This window comes from Podarcis cretensis (genome assembly GCF_951804945.1).
Source record: "Podarcis cretensis genome assembly, chromosome: 8".
NCBI lineage: Eukaryota > Metazoa > Chordata > Lepidosauria > Squamata > Lacertidae > Podarcis > Podarcis cretensis.
In genome coordinates, this window is record NC_137177.1 from 10,356,516 (window position 1) to 10,379,369 (window position 22,854).

At 50.6% G+C, this 22,854-nt stretch overlaps 1 protein-coding gene across 1 annotated transcript in view; it reads right to left on the reverse strand.

The window, feature by feature from the left end:
- Window positions 1-18,911: 18,911 nt before the first annotated feature.
- Window positions 18,912-22,854, reverse strand: part of CBLC (Cbl proto-oncogene C) — a 28,783-nt gene continuing 24,840 nt past the window's right edge. The window contains exons 10-11 of the mRNA XM_079985568.1: window positions 21,379-21,534; window positions 18,912-20,141 (exon numbers count right to left, since the gene is read on the reverse strand). Coding sequence (XP_079841694.1) covers window positions 21,406-21,534 — 129 coding nt within the window. The 3' untranslated portion in view covers window positions 18,912-20,141; window positions 21,379-21,405. The remainder of the gene's footprint in view (window positions 20,142-21,378; window positions 21,535-22,854) is intronic.

Sequence of the window (22,854 nt, forward strand, 5' to 3'; positions counted from 1 at the left end):
AGCCCAGGAACCCACAGAAACAGAAGGAGGAAACTTTTTTTCCCCTTTCCAGAGGCCTTTGGCAGCTCCTGTTGCTGCTGCCGGTCTGAACAGCTGCCAAGGTTCCTTCTCAGGAAGCAGGGATTTGCCTGCGGAGACCTGAACAAAGGAGAAAACGTAAACTGGGACTGGGAGGGGAAGCCTAGGGGATGCATTGGCTTGAAAATGCCCAGCCATGTTCCATAGGAGCCTGGTAGACAGTGACATTTGGAGGCTGCAAGAGCCTGCCCTATTCTTGCCTTGCCTTGCATTTAGAATAGTGACTAGTGGGGTGCCACAGGGTTCTGTCTTGGGCCCGGTCTTATTCAACATCTTTATCAACGACTTGGATGATGGACTCAAGGGCATCCTGATCAAATTTGCAGATGACACCAAACTGGGAGGGGTGGCTAACACCCCAGAGGACAGGATCACACTTCAAAACGACCTTGACAGATTAGAGAACTGGGCCAAAACAAACAAGATGAATTTTAACAGGGAGAAATGTAAAGTATTGCACTTGGGCCAAAAAAATGAGAGGCACAAATACAAGATGGGTGACACCTGGCTTGAGAGCAGTACATGTGAAAAGGATCTAGGAATCTTGGTTGACCGCAAACTTGACATGAGCCAACAGTGTGACGCGGCAGCTAAAAAAGCCAATGCAATTCTGGGCTGCATCAATAGGAATATAGCATCTAGATCAAGGGAAGTAATAGTGCCACTGTATTCTGCTCTGGTCAGACCTCACCTGGAGTACTGTGTCCAGTTCTGGGCACCACAGTTCAAGAAGGACACTGACAAACTGGAACGTGTCCAGAGGAGGGCAACCAAAATGGTCAAAGGCCTGGAAACGATGCCTTATGAGGAACGGCTAAGGGAGCTGGACATGTTTAGCCTGGAGAAGAGGAGGTTAAGGGGTGATATGATAGCCATGTTCAAATATATAAAAGGATGTCACATAGAGGAGGGAGAAAGGTTGTTTTCTGCTGCTCCAGAGAAGCGGACACGGAGCAATGGTTCCAAACTACAAGAAAGAAGATTCCACCTAAACATTAGGAAGAACTTCCTGACAGTAAGAGCTGTTCAACAGTGGAATTTGCTGCCAAGGAGTGTGGTGGAGTCTCCTTCTTTGGAGGTCTTTAAGCAGAGGCTTGACAACCATATGTCAGGAGTGCTCTGATGGTGTTTCCTGCTTGGCAGGGGGTTGGACTCGATGGCCCTTGTGGTCTCTTCCAACTCTATGATTCTATGATTCTATGATTCTATGATATCTCACCTCTGTCTCCAAGGAAATCTCCCCCTCCTCATTTAATTCCCTGTGAGGTAGGTTAGGCTGAGAGGCAGTGACTGTCACAAGATCGCCATTTGAGCTTCATGGCTGAGTGGGAATTTGAATCCTGGTCTCTTTTAAGAGTCTGACACTAGTCTAAATGCTATATCTCACTGCTACTCTTAATGCAAGGGAAAGCCCCAGTTACAGGAGGCTGCCAGTTTGAGTCGATGTCTGTCAGGGGGAGACATGTCTGCTGTTAAATTCTGGCAACGGTCCCTGCTCAAAATCTTCCCCAGCTGTTTCCCCATCCATTAGGGGAGTGAGGGAGATAAAGAAAAGGCAATCAGAGGAGGAGGGAAGGGGTTATGAACGGAAGACCCCAGAGGGGACAGGGTTAAGCAGCCTGGACTCTCAGGACAGGCATGGCCAAACTTGGCCCTCCAGCTGTTTGGGGACTACAACTCCCATCATCCCTAGCTAACAGGACCAGTGGTCAGGGATGATGGGAATTGTAGTCCCAAAACAGCTGGAGGGCCAAGCTTGGTCATGGCTGCTGTAGGAGATGGAATGGGTGAGGGAACTACAGGCCACTTGAGATTGTTGGACTCCAGTTCCCATCATCTCTTGCTATTGGCAGTGCTGACTGAGCCTGATGGGAGCTGGAGTCAGTCAAGCACACAGATGGCCAGAAATCTTCACCGCAGAAGTAGGGGACCGTTCTTTCAACCTGAGCAACCTTTAAGAGGCCGGGGGGGGGGGAATGTTTGGGGCAATGGATGCCTTTCTACAGTCGGTGACTTTCCAACCATGCAAAAGGCAGATTTCGAGACAGCCCCTCTCTGCCCTCCATCAGGCATTGCCGCAGTTCCCGGGCACATTCTAGCCAGTCGAAAGCATTTCAGGAGAGGCCAGAGCAATGCCACCGAGGGCTGTGGTACTATGAGGAAGTGTCATGCCCTCACAGCCGACTTCCTATTAGGACTTCAAAGGGAGGTTGTGACCTTCATGCATGTGTGAACTTGTTCGGAGGTCCCACCTACCCTTCCTGTGGTTAGAACAGGGGTGGGATAAAACATGGATTCCAGAGCTGGATCTTTCTATGCCGTGGGCAGCCGCCATGGCTGTACACGCCTTCCCGAAAGTGTATTAGACTCTCCCATCTTTTGCACCTCTTCCGCAGGGACTCTCTCAGTCTCTGGAAGACTCATAAGCTGCTAATTAGAGCAGTTCCTTCCTGCCGTCTTGGTCAGACATCCTTCCTTACTCCCTTGACTCCCCACACACCCTTTTTGTTTTTAACTCATTAGCTCTCCTCCTCGTTTCTTTCCAAGGAATGTCCAGGGGCACTCGCCTGCCCCAACTCAGCCTGCTCTGCTTCAGGGGCGCCAACTTACTTCCTGGTCTTGGCTCCGGTGCTCTTAAAACCAACCAACTTTTTCTGTATACTCCGAATAAGAGGAGGCTGTGAACCGGGAGTGCGTCTGGTAAGACAGCGAGATGGAAACATTGGTGCCAACTCCCCAGGGTTCTGGGTGGCCCAGCACCCACAAAATTCCCCATGAATGGGCTGGGCACCCACAAATTTCAGGGCCATGCGTGCTTGCATGGCACCCACGATCCCAGGCACTCACGGTCGTGGGGCCAAGTTGGCACTCCTGGCTGGAAAGGACCCCCCCCCTCCCTGGCCGGCCACTGTGACATCCCTCTGGGCCATTCTCCACCACCAGGGAGTTTCTGAGAATGAAAAGACTTGACATTGGAGATCACTGGCCAGTATCTTTGGAACTCTGTGCTGCTGAGCCTGTGAAGAGAGACAACAGTCACACTCAGCAGTGCCCTTGGTTCCTTACCCTTGCTGTAAATCTGGGGAATTATCGTATGGGTTGTTGTTTCTTTCTTTTTGCAAAATTAATAAAAAGTGCATGCATCAACAAGTTTGCACTTCTGCAACCAGCTTTCCAGGTGGTCTTGCTTAGGGCAACTGCTGTCAATCAGGCCCCTCCTTGCCCTACAGGAATAACAGCAGTGGCACAACCTACAGGCCCTGTTTTGCAATAATTTAGGAGAATACGCACAGGCTGAAGATTAATCCCACAGAAGGGAGAAAGCATTGCTGGGGGGTTGCAAAGAGATGGTGGTTCCGAATACTTTTCTCCAGCTCAGCTGAGGAAGAGGGTTTCTCATAGTAATATATGTCTTGTCAGCATATAACACCTGTGCTCAGAGATATACCTTGGTTACGATCTGCTACCCGGCCAGGTTTTAGGTGCTACTATTAGTATCTAAAGGGACGCAGGTGGCACTGTGGGTTAAACCACAGAGCCTAGGACTTGCCGATCAGAAAGTTGGCAGTTTGAATCCCCGCTACGGGGTGAGCTCCCATTGCTCAGTCCCTGCTCCTGCCAACCTAGCAGTATGAAAGTACATCAAAGTGCAAGTAGATAAATAGGTACCGCTCTGGCGGGAAGGTAAACAGCGTTTCTATGCACTGCTCTGGTTTGCCAGAAGCGGCTTAGTTATGCTGGCCACATGACCCGGAAGCTGTACGTCTGCTCCCTTGGCCAATAAAGCGAGATGAGTGCCGCAACCCCAGAGTCAGCCACGACTGGACCTAATGGTCAGGGGTCCCTATTAGTATCTAAAGCCCTTGGGACCAGTTTAACTATAAGAGCACCTCACCCCACCTCTGGCCACTTGGCTGGACCTGCTGAATTTCTGCCTGCTGTGTATCTGTTAAAGACATGGGGGAGGGCGAATTGGTAAATTCGTTGGTAAAGATAAATTGTCCCTATTTATCTACTTGCACCCGGAGGTGCTTTCCTTTTCCGCTTCCCTTTCTGACCTGGAATCCTTTCTGGCTCGAAAACCCTTAAGAGGTGAGGGCTGTGTGTGACTACTCGGAATAGCACTCTGTACACGCTCAAATGAACTGATACTCTAGTGCTGAATGATTGAAAGTGAGAAGAGCAAACTGGGAGGCTAGGTCTCGAGGGCGTTCCTTGATTTCGTTTAAGCCTCCTGCTCACAAAAATCCGGGGGGAAGAGAGACAAGGCTTAAACATGAAGCTTTCTTTGTGTTTTACATGTACCTAAAAATCCTCTGGGGAGCCAGAATCTAGTAAATAATGTAGGGACGTTTATGATCTCAGTTTTACAGCGTTCAATAATGCAGTGTGTGTAATCTGCAATTTGAGACCCTGAAAGCATTGTGAAAAATTTGTGTGTGTGTGTGTGTGTGTGTGTGTGTGTGCCAGAAAATGAGCAAGCGTCTGTGTGACACAGAAATCTTTCGCCAGGCAAAGGACAGCAACACCTCTTAATTTATGGTTGGTAGCATTGCACACATAATTCAACAGGTTCAGAATTCAACAGCATGGAGTGGGCAAGGAAAGCGCAACCTGTTGGATTTCTGCCTGCCATGGGGAAGGAAAAAAGAGAGAGAGAATGGAAGAAGGGTGGTGGATGGAAACTCTGTCACTTCCTGAACTCTATAGGTGGTCCCTGACTGGATGTGTTACAGCTTCCGCTCTCCTGTACGGATGTCGTTCAGCTGGCTAAGTCAGAGGGACACAATGGTGGCTGGCAACTTACTTTGGAAATAATGGTTGAACAGTTGTGTTTGTGGGGAACCGTGGTAGAAGGACACGTGCTTAGCATGCAGAAGGACTCAGCCCCCATCATCAACACCAGCCTAAAGAATTCTGAGATCAATGGAGTCAGATATGGGGTCTTTGGCCAAGATCCCATAGAATCATAGAATTCAATGTGTTGGTGCTGACCTTTAAAGCCCTAAACGGCCTCAGTCCAGTATATGTGAAGGAGTGTCTTCCCCCCCTATTGTTCTGCCCGGACACTGAGGTCCAGTGCCGAGGGCCTTCTGGTGGTTCCCTCACTGCGAGAAGCGAACCCAGCAGAGGGCCTTTTCGGTGGTGGCACCCGCCCTGTGGAACGCCCTCCCACCAGAAGTCAAAGAGAAGAACAACTACCAGACTTTTTGAAGACGTCTGAAGGCAGCCCTGTTTAGGGAAGCTTTTAATGTTTGATGTATTACAGTATTTTAATATTTTGTTGGAAGCCGCCCAGAGTGGCTGGAGAAGCCCAGCCAGATGGGCGGGGTATAAATAATTTATTATTATTATTATTATTATTATTATTATTATTATTATTATTGAATTGGAAGGGACCCTGGGGTCATCTAGTCCAACCCCCTGCAAAGCAGGAATCTCAACTCAAGCATCCATGACAAATGGCCACCCAACCTCTGCTTAAAACCCCGCAATGAAGGCGAGTCCACTGCCATTCCATGGCCGAACAGCTCTTACTGTCAGAAAGTTCTTCCTGATGTTTCCTCGAAATCTCCTTCCTTGAGATTTTTCGAGTCCTGTCCTTCGGAGCAGTAGAAAACAAACTTGCTCCATCTTCCACGTGACAGCTCTTTGGATATTTGAAGGTGGCAATCACGTCACCTCTCAGGGGATTTGGGGAAGGCTGGGCGTGTCCCACGGGATCTTTGCTGATCCCTTCTTAACCAAAACGCCGCGCCCAAGAACAAGCCAAGTTGGCGTGGATGGCAGAAAGCAAAGGGTGATCACACCCAAAACCCAGTGTATGTTTGCATCTCTCGCCATTGTCTTCACCCTGCCAAATCACCCAGGCAGCTGAGCACCAAGTTTCCATGTGGGTGCTTCCTAAAATAAATCATGGGGTGCAATGAATCATAGAATCATAGAATCATAGAGTTGGAAGAGACCACAAGGGCCATCGAGTCCAACCCCCTGCCAAGCAGGAAACACCATCAGAGCACTCCTGACATATGGTTGTCAAGCCTCTGCTTAAAGACCTCCAAAGAAGGAGACTCCACCACACTCCTTGGCAGCAAATTCCACTGTCAAACAGCTCTTACTGTCAGGAAGTTCTTCCTAATGTTTAGGTGGAATCTTCTTTCTTGTAGTTTGGAACCATTGCTCCGTGTCTGCTTCTCTGGAGCAGCAGAAAACAACCTTTCTCCCTCCTCTATGTGACATCCTTTTATGTATTTGAACATGGCTATCATATCACCCCTTAACCTCCTCTTCTCCAGGCTAAACATGCCCAGCTCCCTTAGCCGTTCCTCATAAGGCATCGTTTCCAGGCCTTTGACCATTTTGGTTGCCCTCCTCTGGACACGTTCCAGTTTGTCAGTGTCCTTCTTGAACTGTGGTGCCCACAGAATGTGGTGCCCACAGAATGAAGAACCATTAGGGACGAAACAGGACTGGGAACTGCATGCTGCCAAAGGAGTAATTTTTATTGAACTGTTTGCCAAATCAACACAGAAAACAAAAAGGTCGCCGCCATGGTACAACGACACAGTCCTTTCTGTGGAGCAAAGTTTCCTCCAGATGCCCTCAAGCTGTGGCCAGTCCTTTAAATATAACTCTTCCCCATTGGTATCTGGCTTGATGGAGGTTTGCAAAACTCTTCGTGGAGGTATGAGATAAAGGACCACCATGTTATGTCAAGTTTATCTCTCTCTCCTGTCTGCAATGCCTCTCGCCCGCTTGGGTGTGATACACCAATTGCTCTGATAACACTGCGTCCCTGTGTTCGGGCTAGCCAGGGTGTCAAACTGTCTGGCCTTTGGTGACCCCTGGCACCTCCAGCTGTTTCTAGTCTAGCTGCTGTCAGCAGCAAGGCGGCCAGTTCCCCAGGAATTATTTGAAAGCCATCAGAACTTGGAATCATTAATAAAGCTTAAAGGTAAAAGGTAAAGGTACCCCTGACTGTTAAGTCCAGTCGCGGACGACTCTGGGATTGCGGCGCTCATCTCGCTTTACTTGCCGAGGGAGCCAGCATACAGCTTCCGGGTCATGTGGCCAGCAGGACTAAGCCGCTTCTGGCAAACCAGAGCAGCGCACGGAAACGCCATTTACCTTCCCGCCAGAATGGTACCTATTTATTTACTTGCACTTTTACGTGCTTTCGTACTGCTAGGTTGGCAGGAGCAGGGACCGAGCAACGGGAGCTCACCCCGTGGCGGGGATTCGAACCTCCGACCTTCTGATTGGCAAGCCCTCGGCTCTGTGGTTTAACCCACAGTGCCACCCGTGTCCCTAATAAAGCTCACCCTGCCTCAAAGCCTCGGTGGGCCATTTGGCTGCATAAACACCAGGCATTTAAAGCACACCCAAAGACCCTCTTGCCAGAATCCTGGAAAATAGTTTGCTAAGGGTGCTGGGAATTGTAGCTATCTGAGGGCTAAACTGTAGCTCACAGCAATCTTTTTTGGGGGGTGGGATGGGGGTAGAATGTGCTCTAAGTATGTTGCATACCAGTTTCTTTGAAAAGCCCCAGCTCTTCATCTGAGAGTGATGTGAATTTTCTGCCTGTGTCCTTTGACCTTGAAAGGTCTTTTATCCTCAGATTGAGGTGCCTGAGGAATATGCCTGTGTTTAATGGGGCCCATTCTCAGCTCCCTTCGCTTCATAAAGAGGTGTTATCCATCATCAGGACGCAGTGCAGCGCAGTGCAGCGCAGCTTCCCGACATGCCCTGCACAGTTGGCGCACGCATATGCCAACCCTGGCCCCTGGGGGATTGTGTCAATGTGCTAAATATGACATCCTTTGCTAAGATGTGGAAGAGAGAAAGATCACGGAGTGCCTGGCGATTTCTGAACCAGTCCATAAAAGGTAGCAAGGGACTTTCTGCCGAGGCCTCTTTGCAGTAACACTTTAACAGGGGACCAGCACTCTGCACATGCTTTAGTGCACTTGAGATAATCAGCATGCCTGCTGCCAGCTTTTGGGGTTCTGTTCCTGGTTCCTGGGCAGCAGGGTTTAGAGCTGGACTCCCGGGCGGGTTGCTGCCCTCTGTTAAAGGCACAGGAGACCCAGGGAAAATCATGGCCCCATTGCCGTCTCCCCACAAACAATTAAGTATGCCATGCTCTTTATGGACTGAACTGCATTGACTTTAATACTTCTTCTTTGGCGATCCCTCGTAGCCTGGTAAGATTGTCTTCCATAAACACAGTTTTAACAGTGAGTCTGCAAGTGACCGTGGAGGCCAATTCTGGATCCACACGTCCTTCCACAGTGGGGACATAGGTTTCTGGGCAGGCGTTGATCACGGTGAGGGTTTGCCAAGCGTGCCTTCCTCTTAGCATGTTTCTCACTATTGTCCTGAGTTTGAGCATCTTCAAAACCTATGACACTTTTGTTAAAGGCTGTTCTCCAATTGGAGCACTTGCAGGCCAGTGTTTAGATGACATATTTAAAGATTTGTCTTGAGAAAGTCTTTGAACCTCTTTTGTTGACCACCAGCATTACGCTTTCCATTTTTAAGTTCTGAATAGAGTAGTTGCTTTGGAAGATGATAATCAGGCATCTGCACAACATAACCAGTCCAACCAAATTGATGTTGAAGAATCATCGCTGGTGATCTTTGCTTCTTCCAGGACACTGGCATTAGTTCACCTGTTTTCCAAAGTGATATGTAAAATTTTTCGGAGACACCGTTGATGGAGTCTTTTGAGGAGTTGGAGTTGGAGTTTGTAAGTGGTCAGTGTTTGACAAGTGGTCAGGTTGTCAGTACAATAGCTTTGTAAACAAGCATTTTGGTCTCCGTGCAAATGTCCCGGTCCTCAAACACTCTGCACTTCAGTCGGGAGAAAGCTGCACTTGCAGAGCTCAGGCGAAAAGCAAAGTCACTGCTTTGACTTCAATAGCACCCCATCCCACAAAATGAAGCTTTACAGGTGAATCTTTACCTAAAGGTAAAGGTGAAGGTACCCCTGACCGTTAGGGTCCAGTCGTAGACAACTTGGGGGTTGCTGCGCTCATCTCGCTCTATAGGCCGAGGGAGCCAGAGTTTGTCCGCAGACAGCTTCCGGGTCATGTGGCCAGCACGACTAAGTCGCTTCTGGCAAACCAGAGCAGTGTATGGAAAAGCCGTTTACCTTCCCGCCAGAGTGGTACCTATTTATCTACTTGCACTTTGATACACTTTCAAACTGCTAGGTGGGCAGGAGCTGGGACTGAACAATGGGAGCTCACTCCATCGCGGGGATTCGAACCACCAACCTTCTGAACAGCAAGCCCTAGGCTCAGTGGTTTAGACCACAGCGCCACCCACAGCATGGCACTAAGTCATGGGGCAGGTGCTGCCAAGAAAGGTTGGCAACCTAGGTAGTTCTAGGGATGCCAACCTCCTCTCCACGCAAGGAGATTGGAGGGATTCAGGGTTTGGTGGCCAATCACCTGTTTTGTATGCAGAAGATCCTGGGTTCAAATCCTCAACACCTCCAGATTGGGCTGGGAAAAGACCCCTCTCTGAGACTGCCTCCGCTTTGAGAAGTTGCTCACAGGATGCTGGCAACAGGGTGTCGTCGCTTGAGAGGCAGTGCTGTGTAGTGGTTAGTGTGTTGGCCCAGGGTCTGGGAGACCAGGGTTCAAATCCCAACGTGGCCATGTAGGATGGCCTTAGGCCAGTCACCGTCTCTCAGCCCAAACTACCTCACAGGGTTGTTGTGGGGAATGAATGAGGAGGCGGAGAACGATGTACAGTTCCCTGGAAGGGAAAAATACAGGATATGAATGCAACTGATTGCTCAATCGATGCAAAATACAATTAAACACAAGCAGGTGGTACAGTCTCAGCAGTCCTGATGGAAATCCAGCAAAGGTTTGTAGAAAAGGGTGTTTGTGTGTGGGTTAAGTGATCCTGCACATGTGTGTGTTCATGAGCGAGAGAGAGACACGCACACAGAGATTTTTCCTGATTATTAAGGCAACCGTGGTCCTGAATCTGGGCTGGGTTCCCCTTTGGACGGAAGGGCTGGGTGGGAGCGGCGGTGAATTTCCTTCCCTTCATGGGCAGCCCTGGGATGGAGCTCCAATTCCCTAGCAACTGAGTGCTTGCAAGGGGTTGAGTGTGCTTTGCTGTGTGTGTGTGTGTGGAGGTTCACTCAGAGGTGACACACAGACACACAGAGGACACATTCCCTTCAGGACCTCGGCTTAGGTGTGATGTCAAAACCAAGAAGCCCCTACTTATTTCAAATCAATACATGAGCTGCAGCCAACCCACACCTTTGCAGCCAGTGGGGGTGGGCATTTGGGACTGGTAGGGTGGAAAGTGGGGAGCCCAACAGCAGGTGGCGCCAGAGCCAATGTGAGGCAGGGACAACCAACTCTTGTTTGGTCTCCATCTCCCGCTCCCAGCTGACTCCTACAGGGGGCAGCACTGAGATAGAGGAGGAGGAGGAGGAATCTGACAGCCAGCCAGCCAGTCAGTCTCCAGGGCTGGATGGTACCCAGCCACAAACACCCACAATAAACCCCATTGCCTGGCGGGGGGGGGGGGAATTACTGGAGTGCTGCTGCCACTACAATAGTAGTGCCTACAGTACTGAGCTGGATCGACTGCTGCTCTGTCTAGGCAGATTCCTGGGTGTGCTCCATTCTTGGTTTTTGCTATGGGTATCAATGGTGCTGCATACCCGCCAACATTTCTCCAATAGAAATTGTTGTTGTTTAGTCGTTTAGTCGTGTCCGACTCTTCGTGACCCCATGGACCAGAGCACGCCAGGCACTCCTGTCTTCCACTGCTTCCCACAGTTTAGTCAAACTCATGCTGGTAGCTTCAAGAACACTGTCCAGCCATTTCGCCCTCTGTCATCCCGTTCTCCTTGTGCCCTCCATCTTTCCCAGCATCAGGGTCTTTTCCAGGGAGTCTTCTCATGAGGTGGCCAAAGTATTGGAACCTCAGCTTCAGGATCTGTCCTTCCAGTGATCACTCAGGGCTGATTTCCTTCAGAATGGATAGGTTTGATCTTCTTGAAGTCCATGGGACTCTCAAGAGTCTCCTCCAGCACCATAATTCAAAAGCATCAATTCTTTGGTGATCAGCCTTCTTTATGGTCCAGCTCTCACTTCCTATTCCATAATAATATTATTAAAAATAATAATAATAATTTTTATTACTTATACCCTGCCCATCTGACTGGGTTGCCCCCACCACTCTGGGTGGCTTCCAACATTTATAAAAACATAATAAAAAATCGAACACTACATTTACCCCCATATACACAGCTGCCTTCAGATGCATTCTGAAGGTTGTATGGTTTCTTATCTCCTTGGCTCAGGGGTCTCATAACTCCTACCCTCCAACATTTCTCCAATGAAAATTGGGAGGTCCTTAGGACATCCTGGGATCAAATCAGAAACTGGGACGGCTTCTGTAAATCCGGGACTGTCTCTGGAAAATAGGGACACTTGGAGGGTCTGGTGAGGATCAGGTCTCAGTGTTTGAATTCTCCGAGTATGTATACCCTACAAAAATGTTCCTCCTGAGCATGGGCGTCTGGTGCCTGCGGAAATGGGAGAAGCATGTGCGTTGTCTTTTGAGATGTGGCGGTTGAATGCAGCCGCTCCCAAGGTAGACGTCGAGCAACCATTTATTCCTTTTCCTTGACACTTCCTTAACTGTTAGGTTCTGCAATGTACTTGAACTTTCGCACAGTGTAAAAGCCCCTTTTGGAAATATAACACAACAGTGGCACAAATGTGGTGCTTGTTTTCATGTTATTTCTTTCCGGGGGGGGGGGGGAGACCCGTTTGCAAAGAACATAGAAATGAGCGCTGGGCCTGTGCTATATATTCCTCTTTTATGTGGCAAAAACGCAGTGATATTTTCTGAAGGGGGGGGGGGGAGCTGCCGGACTTCTCTGTGAACGCCTCCCTCGTTCTCTTAGAACGACAGCAGTGGCATTGGAGTACAGTCATACCTCATGTTACGTCCACTTCATGTTACATTCTTTCAGGTTATGTCCTGCGGCGACCCGGAAGTACCGGAAAGGGCTAGTTCTGGGTTTCGCCGCTCGCGCATGCACAGAAGCGCAAAATGACGTCACTCGCATGCGCAGAAGTGGTGAATCGCAACCCGCTTGTGCACGGACGTGCCGCTGCGAGTTGCGCTCTTTTCGTTGCGAATGGGCCTCTGGAGCCAGTGTGGTGTAGTGGTTGAGAGTGGTGGACTCGTAATCTGGTGAACTGGGTTCGTGTCTCCGCTCCTCCACATGCAGCTGCTGGGTGACCTTGGGCCAGTCACACTTCTCTGAAGTCTCTCAGCCCCACTCACCTCACAGAGTGTTTCTTGTGGGGGAGGAAGGGAAAGGAGAATGTTAGCCGCTTTGAGACTCCTTTGGGTAGTGATAAAGCGGGATATCAAATCCAAACTCCTCCTCCTCCTCCTCCTCCTCCTCTTCTTCTTCTTCTGGAATGGATCCTGTTCACAACCAGAGGTACCACTGTATTCTGTGAGCAGGGATGTCCCCTCTATGTGCTGCACGGAGCCGGGATGTTCAAGGTAAAAACTGAGATGAGCAAGACGACATCTGGCAGTTCCTCTTCCCTTTGGGCATCAACCTGACCTCCAGAGCAGCATATGGGAGAGGTCTCACCCAGCAAGCGCTAGTCAGCCCCTCACCCCAACGCAAGGAGCTCGCCTGGCTGGGTCAGACCAAAGGTCCTTCTCTCTAGGCCCCTTCTCTGGCTGCTAATGGTAGACAGCCAGCTAGCTGCCTCAGGGATGCTCATTATCAGGAAGGGATGGAGACAGACCTCTGTCCCTGGAATTGACGCCATTGACGCTGCCTGCTATTAATGCAGCCCTGTCAACGTGAAATTCAGGAAGCACTGCTCCACAGGCAACTTTGACCAGCCTTGCTGCCTGGATCTGCAGCAGAGCACTGGGGCTCTGAACACTGCCATACCCTAAACTGGTGGCAGTTGGGGAGCAGCGGATGTGACCCAGCCCAAGATGAAGAAGGCCTTTCGAAGTGGGTTTGTGTTCTGAATTCACAACCCTCCAAGTGTCCTTTTTTTATACCCTGCCCATCTGGCTGGGTTGCCCCAGCCACCCTGGGTGGCTTCCAATATATAATAAAAATAATAATAATTTAAAAAAATTTTCCTATACAGGGCTGCCTTCTCATGTCCTAAAGATTGTATGGTTACTTATGGTTACTTATATCAAAGTTTTTGTTGTTGTTTAGTCGTTTAGTCATGTCCAACTCTTCGTGACCCCATGGACCAGAGCATGCCAGGCACTCCTGTCTTCCACTGCCTCCCGCAGTTTGGTCAAACTCATGCTGGTAGCTTCGAAAACACTGTCCAACCATCTCATCCTCTGTCGTCCCCTTCTCCTTGGGTCCTCAATCTTTCCCAACACAAAAGGGTCTTTTCCAGGGAGTCTTCTCTTCTCATGAGGTGGCCAAAGTATTGGAGCCTCAGCTTCAGGATCTGTCCTTCCAGTGAGCACTCAGAGCTGATTTCCTTGAGAATGGATAGGTTTGATCTTCTTGCAGTCCATGTAACTCTCAAGAGTCTCTTCCAGCACCATCACTACTGGGAAAACCATAGCTTTTACTATACGGACCTTTATTGGCAAGGTGATGTCTCTGCTTTTTAAGATGCTATTGAGGTTTGTCATTGCTTTCCTCCCAGGAAGCAGGCATCTTTTAATTTCGTGACTGCTGTCACCATCTGCAGTGATCATGGAGCCCAAGAAAGTAAAATCTCTCACTGCCTCCATTTCTTCCCCTTCTATTTGCCAGGAGGTAATGGGACCAGTGGCCATGATCTTAGTTTTTTTGATGTTGAGCTTCAGACCATATTTTGTGCTCTCCTCTTTCACCCTCATTAGGGGTGCCCACACTTTTTTCAAAGAGGGCCGAATTTGATAGCTTTTTTAAGGATTTTACCCCAGTACATGTACTGCCACTGGGGCCAGATTAAATCAACCGACGGGCCACATTAGGCCCCCAAAACGGGCTTTGGACATCCGGGAGCCTATCCCTGGAAAAGAGGGGGGTCTGGTGTGTGCCTTTTTGTGTGCGGAATGCAGCCCTCCACCCCAATCTCTCTCTGTCCTTTGGAAATCTCTCAGGCCATGCTCCCTTTCAGCCAGCCCCCTCTCCCACCAGGAGACACCTGTCCCCTGTTTTGGGGGGTCCACAGCAGTGCAGACACTCGGGAGTAGTTGTCCTGGGATAAATCTTAACCTCCAGATTCCCAGTTCCTTCCTTCCTTCATCTGAGAGAGAGAGAGAGAGAGAGAGAGAGAGAGAGAGAGAGAGAGAGAGAGAGAGAGACTAGCTGGCTCTCTCCTTTCAGTGCTTCATCTTGCTGCTTGCTAGAAAAATTCCTGCAGGTGCCCCATCTGACCCGCCCTCATTCCTCCGCACCCTCCTTGAGTGTTTGCCAGCCTGGAATGTGCACTTCAGCTCCGATAAGGCCTCTCGCTTGCCTGGGTGGAAAATAGACAGGAATGTTTCAGTGTGTGTAGAAAGTCGCCAACCGTGCGAAGGTGAACTTGACATCCGTTGCTCTCCCTGCTTTTGCCCAACACTGCCATGTGCGTCCCCACAACCCTGTGCCAAAGGTTCCCCCTCCCACCTTTTGGCTGAAAATGGCTCCCTGTCGCTGGCCTAGGGCGCATTGGCTGGCTCGAGGAAGTGAGCCAGGCCGCATGCTGCAGGAATGAGTGCTTAAGCACTTCTCCCTCCTTCGGCTCATATCCTGCGTTGAGTAGAAAGCGAGGAAACTGGTGAAGAACTTTGATCACCCCCTTAAAAGAAAAGGCATGGGGGGGGGAGGAGAGACATGGGCCGCTCTGCTCCGATTGCTAGAGCAGCAGGCGGGGAAGAGCTGCAGCGAGTGGCTAATGAGCCGGCTCAATTTAATGGACTCAGAGAAAATCAGCATCCGCCAAAGGAAGACAGAAACCCCTATTAAGGCTGGTGAGTATCCGGCCTTTCAGCGCCATACGGGGACTGCCTGAGTGTGACGGCAGTGGAAAACAAAGAGGGGTTTCGTGTGCATGTCCACGAGGGACAGGCTCCTGGGGGGCGATCGAGCAGGGGGGCTTCGCCATCACGTGACCCAGAACTTGGGGGACAAAGCGTCTTCCAGGAGATTGGGCAAGCGAGGTTGGGTGCAAGGTTGCGAGCATGCAGAGGCAGCCGGATCTTCACCACTGGATCCAGGCTTCCCATTCGGTGATGCAATGGAATGATTGACAAAGGTATATATACAGTTCCCTGGCCGGGCTCTTAACACAGGCCTGCGACGGAAAGCTTCCTTTACATCAGGGCTGGGGAATGTCTGCTATCAACCACCAAGTCATAGTTGGACTCAACAGTCCCAGCCCACATGCGATGATGGGAAATGTAGTTCAGTGACGTTGGGGTGTGTGTTCCGGCTCCCCCTCCCCACCTTACAAGAGGAGAGGGGAATCTGGGATGTTTTCCGCTGACTGAGGCGTCAAGGGGACCTGGGTGAGGACCGACGTTCCCCTAGGAATTTGTGAGGCTTGAGCAGCCCCAGGCAGTGCCCTATATTAGGATGGCTGCCTCCCTGCCCACCCCCCACCCCCCCACAGCTCCCCAGGTCTGTCAGACCCTATCTCTTCCCCTCACTGAGTCTCCTCTGTGGTGCGTCCCTCCCGGCAATGTTGCCCCCTCCCAAATCCCAACCCCCCACCCACCCACCCATCCATCCCAACCTTGAAATCAACTGTCCGAGCAAGACACTTCATCTGTTGCCGTAGAAACCGCCTCTTCTCTCCCTGCCAACTGGACCAAATCCTATGGATGCTGGGAGCAGCAGCAAGGCTAGCCTGATTCATAATAGGCTCGGAAGCCATGGCTGCTTTCCTCAGGGGAGAGGAGGAAATAATCGCCCCCCCCCCCCAATAGCCCAACAATATTATCTCCCAGTTCCTTCCCATATTTTATTCTGTGGGATGTGGCAGCCTATATCTCACCCCAGGCAGTAGAATTTTGACTCCCGTTTCTGATAAATGCATTCCTTGGTCCTGTCAATCGCACCAGGCCCGTGCGGTTTGTGTTGTGTGGGGAGGAGGCCATTTTGGAAGCCTCTCAATGATTTATCCATCGCCTACCCCCCCCCTAATGTCCTTCCCCACCTCTTGTTTGCTTCCAGCTCTCGCTGAGGGGAAATTGGATGGGAAATGGAGCGTGGTTACAGCTGGCGCAGTGGCGTCTGGGGGGTGGGTGTAGGATGCCCGGGGGGGGGGGGGGAGAGATGGATGGAAAGAAAATAAGATTGCAGGAGCCAGAATGGGGGAGAAGAGGCAGGAGCTATTTAAATCCCCCACACGCCGCCCAGTTTGCCTCAGATGGAGAACAGAGTTAGGAGTTATGGAGGAAAATGGCAGATCTGTAACCCGGCAGTGATCAAGGCTTCTCCCTCCAGTGCCAGTCTGTTAGGGATGTCGGACCTGGGAGATCTGGGTTCAAATCCCACAGCCTTAGCCCCAAAATTCAGCTGGGTGGCCTTGGGCCAGTCGCTGCCTCTTCCAGCTCGACCTACCTCACAGGGTTGTTGTGAGGAGAACATCAAGCGATGGGGGGGGGGACCATGCATGCTGCCTTGGGCTCCTGGGATGAGAGGTGGGGCAGAAATGGAATTAAGTTGTAATAATAATAATAATAATAATAATAATAATAATAATAATAAATTTTATTTATATCCCGCCCTCCCCAGCCGAAGCCGGACTCAGGGCGGCTAACAACAGGTAAAACGCCAAAGGCAGGTGGGGAGAAGGAGCCGAATGGGTGGCAGTGGCTATTGCTGGGATCAGGACAGCGGGTTGCAAAGGGTTAAACTCCCCCTCCATGCCCATTGGGATTCTGATCTTGCTTCCCCCCGCCCCCCACAAGCTCAGTGATTGCTATATACATTTTAAAACATATATACTGCAAATTACATCCATGCCATTAGCATCATTTCTGCTTAGGCCACAAAGGATGAGCACAGGGTAACTAAAGAGCTGTCCTATACCTTATTGGCTGCTGTGTATACAGCCTATGCTGAAAGCCCATGGCTTCCCCCCCCCCCCACCCCTGTGAAATGTAGTTTACCCCTCACAGAGCTACAGTGGAGGAGCAGGTGCGTAGTTTGGGGGTGCATGTGTCCACAATTTGGAAAACCCCAAATTGATGTTTGCTCCAGTTGAGCGCTAAAGAGCGGGTTTCCCCCAGGGAAAACTCCAGGGCAACCCCCCTAAAAAAAACAACAGCACTCAGACACTGAGCTATTAAGCGTGTCCCTGTGAAGAAGCCCTGAGTGGTGATGGCATGGGCACTGCCCAATAGGAGCCTCCGACAGGATCACAACTTCTATTCCCCCGAGGAAAGGGAGGGGGGAAAAGCAAGTTGCACCCCACGAAGCCACCTCTCATAATAGCACCTCATCTCGGCGGTCCAGAGGAGGGGGGGTTCTTTTGAGCCTCCTCTGTTTTTGCACAGATTCTGTTCTGCTCGCCTCCTGAGCTCTTCATTCCACCACAGAGCATTGATCTGTGCTCTCAACAGTTCCCGGAATAAGAGCTGATCTCACCAAACCACCTGGAGCCAGTGAGCCACCTCTTCCTTTCCCCTGGGGAAGCGAGATCAATAGTCTTGCCGGAGGAACAAATTGCCACACGGGTCAAGGTAGTGGAGAACATCTATTGGGGGTGTGTGGAATCCCCCCTCCAACAAACTGTAACCTCCAGGTCCACAGCTTCCTTTTTCTTCCTAGCAAATATTCCTAGCATTTGCAAAAATTGCAATATGAGGCAAAATGCATTGCCCCTTTTCTTTTTCTCTTTTTTTGGCAAGAAATTAGTTGTTCTTGCCCTTTCAGTGTTTTGTTTTGCTTTGCTTCCCCCCTCCTTCGGATGTCCTGCCCGATATTTTGGGCACATCTCAGGGCCATGGTTTCATTGACAGGCTCAGATCCTGCAGCCTCGGATGGAGGAATTTCGCAGACAAAGTATTTCCTCGTTGGTAGTTCCAGGGCTGGGGTGGTGTTGAGGTGGGGTGGGCGCTGGGGGAGCTTCACATGAAAACGTCCCTTTTCATGTGTGACTAAAGGGACAGCAGGGACTTCAATTTTAAAATGGCAGAAACCCTAAATCTTGGACACTTTCCAGCGCTGCATTTGAAATTTAAAGGTAATGTAACCTGGACTTGTTAAAGCTATGGTTTTTCCCAGTAGTGATGTATGGAAGTGAGAGCTGGACCATAAAGAAGGCTGATCGCCAAAGAATTGATGCTTTTGAATTATGGTGCTGGAGGAGACTCTTGAGAGTCCCATGGACTGCAAGAAGATCAAACCTATCTATTCTGAAGGAAATCAGCCCTGAGCGCTCACTGGAAGGACAGATCCTGAAGCTGAGGCTCCAATACTTTGGCCACCTCACGAGAAGAGAAGACTCCCTGGAAAAGACCCTGATGTTGGGAAAGATGGAGGGCACAAGGAGAAGGGGACGGCAGAGGATGAGATGTTGGACAGTGTTCTCGAAGCTACCAGCATGAGTTTGACCAAACTACGGGAGGCAGTGGAAGACAGGAGTGCCTGGCGTGCTCTGGTCCAGGGGGTCACGAAGAGTCGGACATGACTAAACGACTAAACAACAACAAACCTGGATTTGTCATTATGACATTTTAAGACAGTAGCATCCCACATGTAATGTATACCTTTATCTTATAAATAAAAATAGTAAGAAAATCCCTGGTCTCGCCCAAAATCCCTGCATCCATCAGCACCCATAATAAACAATGCAAGCTTTAAAAATCTGAAATGAGACTCTGGTCGCTTCCAGGCGACCTGTTTATTACACTTTCATCCTGATTTGTTTGCACACGGTTTGCAAGGAGGTTAGATGACATGTATATTTACCGAGTATACATTCTGATTGGTTTGAGGGGAGTTTGCACAACGTCAGGTCAAGCAATTGTCATCTCATACTTTACAAGGACATTTCCCCCATCATTTTCCTTATTGCAATAAAATCTGATTTTGGGGGGGAGCAGGTCTGCTGCAAAACAGCAGTCCAATTGTCTTTAGAAGTGCAACCTGAATTTGCGGGCATGGGAATGAACCCCACTTGGAAGCAGCAGTAGTCTGGAAATGCCCTAGAAGTGCACAAGTGTGTGTGTGTACACAAGTTCGAACTTGAAGTTGTGGTATTCGTTGCCTCTATCACTTGAGTGTGGACACCACCTTGTGGATGTGGCTAATACAGCATCCATTCAACCAAGAAAAGCATCATGCACACACAGCTAGCTTCAAATGCTAACCAAAACTAACTCTTTACCCTCGTAACACAGGCCAGATTCAACCCTGGCCTCCGAAGGTCTGAAAAAAAATATATTGGACCCTTCCTTCTGAGTTTGCTCCCAAAAGGGAAAAACAAGGCATCAGAGCAATTTACAAAAACCAGCAGCCTGCCAAACAATGACGCAACTAGGCAAGGAATGGGATGGGGCGATGATGGCATGGACACTGTCCAGTCAGAGCCTGCGGCATGAGCACCACTGCCATTCTCACAAGGAAAGGAGGAAGTTCTTGTGATGCATCAGCAGGAGCGGGAAATAGCTGTTTCCCAGCAGTGATGCTTTGAGTGCTGAGCGACTTTCTGCTGGCAGGAGTGGCTGTCTGTGTGATGTGGTTTGTGCAGGTTGTGCTGTTCTCCTGGGAAAACCGGTATCCGTCTGAAAAGACACCTAGGAGTCGCTGAAAAATACAGAGGAGCCACTTGGCTCTGTTCTTCGTCCTCAGCAGGGGAAGTCTGTGTGGTTCAAGGCTGCGAGGCAAAGAGTTGCAGAGGAGCAAACCCGTCTTTCCCCCTGGCAAACAGGGAGCTGCAGAGTGGGTGACAACCAGTGCGATGGAAAGTTCAGTCTTGTGTGGCTGCTGCCCCCAATGGATGCAATCCAGGCTGGCGATGGGATGCCGGAGGCAGAGGACGGGGTACCTTCCAGTGGAGCAGATTGTGCGTTGCAGATGGCATCAGCTGTGCAAACACAAAAACGGGTTAGGCGACATCTAGCCTTCTGGCTGCTTCTGTTGGCTCTGGAGAGGGCGGAAGCTTTGGAGTTGGGTAAAGGAGGCACTGCCTGGCCAGGAGCACCCTAGAGAGCCAGCGTGGCTTAGTGGTTAGAGTGTTGGACTAGGACCTTGGAGACCAGGGTTCAGATCCCCATGCAGCCATTTTATTATTATTATTATTATTATTATTATTATTATTATTATTATACCGCCCTTTACCCAGGTGTCTCAGTAATGAAGCTCAGTTGGTGACCTCGGGCCATTGGCTATCTCTTAGCCCAACCTACCTCACAGGGTTGTTGAGAGGATAAAACCCACATACCCTATCTCGGTGGTGTAGTGTGAAGGGGCTGGAGGGGGCCCCGTGGCCCTGGGCACAGAATCTGGGAGGGGGGGCACAAACCAGGCACACCCTGCAGAGATCCTTGTTGCACCCTGCCTGGCTCCAGCAGCTCAAAGTCACTCTCTTTCAGCTGACCAAGCTTACTGGGTTGTTGACGAAGGAAGCATTTTTTAAAAATATACTGAAAAACTGCAGTGGGGCTCTCCCACCCCCTGCTCCAAGCAGCTTGGGGTGCATTTCAGCTGCTGCACAACGATCCTGCGAGGTAGCTGAAGCCAGAAGATGGATGCCTACCCAAGGCCACCCATAGCTGATTGGAACAGGTTCTGCTGAAGGCAGTGGCGTAGCGTGGGGGTGCAGGGGGGGCCGGCCTCACCGGGCACAACATTTGGGGGGGCGCGCTCGCACTCGCAGCTCTCTGCCCCTACCTGGCTCACTCACTCTCTCTCACTGCTGTGCGAATCCGATCCGAGCCGCCGGGTCGCCGCCCACTGTGGAGGGGGGGGGGGGTGCCAGGCGTGCGGGTTAGGGGGCGCAAATTACTTGCCTTGCCCCGGGTGCTGACAACCCATGCTACGCCACTGGCTGAAGGACTCTGTGTAACTTACGAAGCTTGCATCCTTCCACCAACGGACATTGCTCCGATAGCAGAGAGGGCCTTTCAGATTTCTCCCTTCCCTCTTCCCCCCTTTCTCCTCCCACTGTCCTTTTTCATTCTGCTCTTCACTAGGTGGAGCTTTGATTCAGCACACGGGTCTCATATTCTCCTGTGATATTCATATGCCATCGGCCTAACCTTCCCTCCTCAGTCAATCAACTCCAGTCTCTGGTTGATTAATCTGCTGGCGATGTCTCTTACCTGTCTCTGCTGCCGTCTCAGCCACAATCAGCTCAGCTGCTGCTCCCCAGGAAACGGAGAAGTTGCCAGGGTGTCCCAGGGCGCTGCTGAAGGGGGGCTGCCCTGGGGGAGACTTGGCAAGGGGCGATGAAGCATCCAGTGGCCAGAGGAGGAGGCCTGGGCAGAGTCAAAGAGTTGGCATCAGCTGGCCGCCAATGATGTTTGGAACTCATGGGCAGGGCTGGATTTAGGTTTGATGAGGCTCTAAGCTACCGAAGGTAATGGGGCCCTTTATATGTCCAGCTGTCCTTTGTCAACAACACATTGTCGCTGCTTTTGGTGTTGAATATATGCTATATGGTAATTTATGGACCTAATAGGTATCTCAAGCCACTACCGAGGGCCTGCACGTGATTGGCTAATTCCGGAATTCTCCTGTAGGCCAATCAGGTTGTGGATTCACTTCCACCTGGAGCTGGATTGGGTGGCTCCTGCAGACCAATCATACTGCTGCATTGTTCTAGGACCAATCAGACTGCTGCATTTTGGATCCTATTCAACTCAGTACATAACAGTCGGTCGCCATAAATGTGCAATCTGCAGGGGAGAAGAAGCAAGGGGGAGGGTGTGCTTAACCCGCCTCTCCCTGCTGCCTTGCCCCTGCAGTTTCCTAGCCTCTTCCCTCATATTCACAGAATGGTTATTGCTTCTGGGAGCCCCTGTTGAAGGGAAAGCACATTTGGGGGGGGGGGGAATGGTGGGTGGGGAAAGGGTAAACTCTCCCCTGCCTGGTGCTTCTTCACTGTAAATTGTTCCTCTCTGCCTCACAGAGGGGAAGCAGCAACTCTCTGCCATTTGACAGGCTCTGGGGTTAGATGGTCCCACCAAAGTCATTCAAGCAAAGCTCTGCAGTCTGTCCAGGACAGGGGTCAGCAAACTTGGGCCTCGGGCCAGTGTCTCCAGTGCCGATCGCGCAGCAGACTGGAGGGCGGGGAAGCGCATGCCCATACACATGCGCACACACTATTTCCGGCGCACTTATGGGTCGGAGAAGCACCGGAAATAGCTTGTGCACATGTGCACAGATCTCCTAGGACCCGGATGTGCACTGGAAATAACGCTTGCACATGTGCAAATAATGCTTGCACATGCGCACAAGCTATTTCCGGTGCTCCTCCGACCCGGAAGTGGACAGCTGCGCAGCACAGCGCTGGTAAGAGCGGGTGGCAGCAGCAGGCCACGGGCCAGATAAATGAGTCCCTCGGGCCTTATCTGGCCCGTGGACCTTAGTTTGGGGACCCCTGGTCCAGGACATCCTCTGCACCTCCCACTCCACACAAAATGCAAGAATAGCCTGCTGGATGAGACCAATTGGTGCACCCAGTCCAGCACCCCATTCTCACAGTGGCCAACCAGATAAGCTTCGGGGAACCCTCTAGTTCAGTGTTTCCCAGACTTAGGTCGCCACCTGTTTTCAGGCTACAATTCCCATCATCC